The sequence below is a fragment of the Nematostella vectensis genome, chromosome 7 (genome assembly GCF_932526225.1).
Source record: "Nematostella vectensis chromosome 7, jaNemVect1.1, whole genome shotgun sequence".
NCBI classification, from domain to species: domain Eukaryota; kingdom Metazoa; phylum Cnidaria; class Anthozoa; order Actiniaria; family Edwardsiidae; genus Nematostella; species Nematostella vectensis.
The window spans coordinates 17,469,161-17,473,658 of NC_064040.1; the positions used below are offsets into that span (position 1 = coordinate 17,469,161).

The window sequence follows — 4,498 nt, forward strand, 5'->3', positions numbered from 1 at the left end:
AGGAAACACTCCCACGTGAATTTGACATCACCGAGTTTAGTCTAAGCCGTGGAACCACAAATATCGCCATCCCTTTTGCGCCTGCGCGCAGGTTGACCTTGTTCCTCACTTTTTTCTATCATTCTTGCTTTTCTTAGATTTAAATTACACGCCGATATTTAGAAGTACTGGAGTGTTTCTGATCACTCATCTCTAATAAAACGGTAGTGGAAAATCCTGATTGAAACAGTGATAGTTTGATCATTGCTTGGCATGGCCGCACCCTCCAAGAACCGATTGAGTGTGAAGGTATTAATAAGGGCTACAAACCCAGGTATTGACCCGCTTATTGTACAGAGACTGTTTGCTTTTGTTCGGCATCTGGATTATTACAAATTTGAAAAATTGAGAATATGATGACAGACACAAATACTTAGCTCCGCTCCAATCAAGATTTAAAATCATATTTTCTTATAGAGATTGGGAATGTTGTGTGTCTAGTATAGGAATAAATGCTTCAGTTTTTTTTATAAACGATTGCAAACTTTAAGAACTCCAAACTAACAAATATTTATACATGAAAGATCAATGATACGTTATAAGCATCAGTCTCTACCATGCACTATCTATAAGCGCGGAACATGCTGCTAAGCCCAACAAAGGAATCCCGCCTATCTAAACTATGATCTGTATTTCACAGATCTTTGGAACATTGAAAGACAAGTTTATTTATATAAAAAAAAAAACTATACCGATTAAACGTAGGAGTAAGAACCCCAAGCTTAATCTGATAGGGAAAAGGAACACGTTGTCCCACTAAATAAATAGCTTCCGCATTGAAGACACTCGTCATTTACCATAAAGGGAACGTTTCGTTATTGACTAAACGCGAATAAAACCCACAGACATTAAAGCTAATAACCTTTAATGAGTCAGCTAGAAATGTCTTAAGTACAAGGTTAATGGTACTCTCGATGTTTGACTATGGAATGGGTATAAAGTCGGTAAATATTCCTTTCATTTACCTTAAATAATACTTCCTTTTGTTAAGAAGGAGCATTAGGTCCGCTTCGCAGACAATAACCCTCTCTCGTAACTTGGTTTGCTTGTTCTGGAGTTCTTAGAAAGCCCTTGCATTTCTAATTAAAAGTGAAGCTTGAAAGGTTTTTTTATGATAACATCATTTTCTCTTTCATTTTTTGTCCTGAGCAAGGTTTGTCAGGATATGAGAACCGTCAAATACAACAAATTACACAATGGCAACTTAATACGTTAGGACAAAAACGATATTTTACAAATTGCAGGTTGCGGTTAACCCAAATCCACTATTCATTCTCGCTTGTGTTGTACATATCACGTGGTTTATCGTCCGATGTGCTTCACACAGAATATTTCAGCAAATAATCACAGTTTTGAAATTTCTCAATCCAAAAAAGCATGTGTTTGTGGTGTAGAAATTACTCCCCTTTAAGGCATGGTGTACAGACTGCAATAACATACAAAAACCGATCTTACAACGTGCGACGAGAAAAAGAGATTCGCAGTATATTATGTAGCGTGCGACGTATTGCCTAGTTTAGTCACCTTGAAACACTGTATCGCGCGCCAAATCTTGCAGCGGCCACACAAAATTATCGAAAAAATGGGAAACATTTTCGAATTTTTATCATTCTTTTGATTCCTGAAAGATTACACTAGAGATCGTAATTGACATGCTGTTGAAAAAAAACAGCTAGCTCCCAAATAATTGCATTTTATTCAAAGCGCTGATTTCGATGAAAGCAGGGGAAGGAACAAGAAAGACGAATTACTAAAACCTCCACTTGCGGGTTTACATCTCTGGAGTTCATCATGTCAAATGTCGTTGGAATACTGTAGCTTGGTCATTATCTAATTAAAAGCGATTTTAAGCAAGGGAATTGTAATTTTTTAACCCTGATGCTCAGCCCATGATGGCTCCACCATATTTAAACCTGCTACCGTGTAGTATTACAATAAATTGTCCGTCGTGTTCTTAAGGTGTATTCAATTGAAATAATCATTTTTAATTAAACGTGGATATGCAGCAAATGGCTGGCTTTCTATTGCAAACAACTACAATGTCACCATCTGTGGTGTCAGGATCAGAAAGAATTATATAAGAATTAATATATAAATTTGAAATAATTTATAAACAAATGAGCTTGCACCACCTTAAAAAGTTCTCACCTGAAAAGTGTGCACAATTTCTAGGATTTATGGATATCCTGACAATACTAAATGCGTTAGTGGTGATTATACGGAAGAGTAAGAGACATCATTTCATAATTTGGGATTAAGATATAATTTAATTTTGCGGTCAATAAGAAAATGACTCCGTATACTGGACACGTGGGTGCAAGATGTACTATGTCAAACCATAGTCACGCATCAATTGAGCTTTAGAAAAACCGAAACGTATTTCCACTCATTACAGTCAATTTCGAGAATTAATAGCCAGAAAAAACATACAATAAACTTAATTAAAACATTAAAAAGCAAGTAGAACACACCCTTGTTAGCATGTGCGTCAAGAATGCAAGAGGTATTCATTCGAACGACAAAAAGCAAAAATAGAGCAGTATTCCGAGGTGTAAGCCCGTGAAAATTTACGACAATAGCCTACTTTAAACAGTATGGAGATATACTAACGATATAACAGAGAATAAAGAGAGGGAAGTTCTAGGGGCTAAGAACTTGACGATTCAGTGTAGGCGAGGAAAATGATTACACAATCCATTATTCTTTAATTAAATACTGAAGAAATATGAAGGCTGTAGTTTTAATGGAATAATACGAAAAGGCGCATACAACAGCTGCCTATTAATCAACGAATAAAGTTGATTATAGAACTGTATAAAAAGGGGATCACCGGCTTATATCATCACCACAAGAACTCTTTGCAGCAACAAGTAAACACAAACCTGCGGGACGATGAAGAGAAGAATACACGCGATTTTACCTGTCGTGGCGCTCTGCGTGGCGTTGTCCCTAGCAAACATAGACAACGGGGAGATGGTAGAACGGTCTGGCCCAGCACAACCCCCACTTAGTCATTTGTCAGGGAAGAGGGCGAGTACTTGGCTTCGGGCAGATCCAGAGCAGAGCATAGAGATGTCTCGTCCACTTCAACCAGTCGATGCCTTAGAAAAAGGCAATAGCGGTAAAATCTTGCAATTGGATAAAGTGCCCATGAAGATGATGATAAGACAGTTTGGTGCGACTCCCCCCTCCGGTATTGGTAGAAAGAGGACGAATTTTCGGCGATATCCTCCGTTAAATGCGGTCGGTAAAAAAAGGGTAAGTGCTTGAGATATGAGCTCTGAATAAAAACAAATAAAGCGTTTCTTAACATAGCCTATATGGAATATTTCTGAAAGGGTTAACAGTATCACAAATCAAGTTCGTAACAAATGTTTTTTGATTAAAAGAAAAAGATGTGCTAAATTAATTTTACATTTTTTAATTTGCTTTATTTCTTCTGCTTCCGTGAGGGAAGGGGTGTGAACGGACAATGTGTAATTAGCGACAGAATAACAAAATAATAATAACGGAAAACCATTGTTTTTATTGTTAACAACGAAAAGCTTGTTTGTCAACATTTTTAAAGGTAACTTTTCGTTTTTTCTAAAAAAATATACTTGCATCATTCCTTAAAACTATATGTAGTATGTATATCTTGGTTATATATTATACGTTGATTGGTTATTTGCCAATTTGCCGAGTCTTGGGAGGACATGGGGAGGCATCTTTTAAATGAACTTGGCGTTCTGTTTCTATGAGATTACATCCCAGGCATTACATCCAGGCATTTTGAACAGCAGGGCAGTTAATGAGCTATTTCTTATAAATGTCTTATCACTATTTTCTTTTCATAGGAATTCTGCGAGACAAGAAAAGACATCAGAAATAATGCGATCCTGGACTAGCTATCGACCATTTCAGACCTTCAACTAGCAGTGTACAACTATAATCAACAACAGCAACAACAAAAAGACAAACAGAAAAGTATGCACTCGGATATCACAAATAAAGTGCTTCCGAGAGATGAACAATAATTTTTTATCATGAATCTAGCTCATGATTTCATGGATCTATTTTAAACGAATTATATTGTTATTTGTTATCATCACGATTAAAAATTGATGTATTGTTCAGTCTGTCATGCTTTGGTATTGAAAAAATAAAATAAAATTTCATTGAAAAGCTAAAAGGTTTGTGAATATTTTTATTTTTTTTTGTAAATTATTGTGACTGTGTTTAGCTAATGTTGTTATTGGAAACATAATTACATTACTTTTTTTCTTACTTATCTTAAAAACAAAAAATACTCTAGACATTGCATAAAACAATGATCGATTTAAGCAATGGAACATTTGTCACACCTGTTTTGCCGTAATAGAGTGTCGTAGCGGAAGCATATTAAGACGCTTGGACTCAAAGGCTTAAAAAATGAACTAAAATGAGTGAGAAAAGACTAGAAAGAGGAAATTAGGACCAG

The 4,498-nt window shown here is 35.9% G+C and overlaps 1 protein-coding gene across 1 annotated transcript; it reads left to right on the top strand.

The window, feature by feature from the left end:
- The first annotated feature begins 2,105 nt into the window (after window positions 1-2,105).
- LOC116617277 lies at window positions 2,106-4,210 on the top strand. The gene is made up of 2 exons (XM_048730604.1): window positions 2,106-3,297; window positions 3,876-4,210. Exons 1-2 carry the CDS (start codon window positions 2,932-2,934, stop codon window positions 3,924-3,926), a joined length of 417 nt encoding a protein of 138 aa, XP_048586561.1. The 5' UTR covers window positions 2,106-2,931; the 3' UTR covers window positions 3,927-4,210.
- Window positions 4,211-4,498: the final 288 nt, after the last annotated feature.

Coding starts and splice junctions, on each gene's coding strand:
- LOC116617277 (XM_048730604.1), top strand. CDS start 2,932: ATGAAGAGAAGAATACACGCGATTTTACCTGTCGTGGCGCTCTGCGTG. Junction 3,298..3,875: donor ATGCGGTCGGTAAAAAAAGG/GTAAGTGCTTGA, acceptor TTCTTTTCATAG/GAATTCTGCGAGACAAGAAA.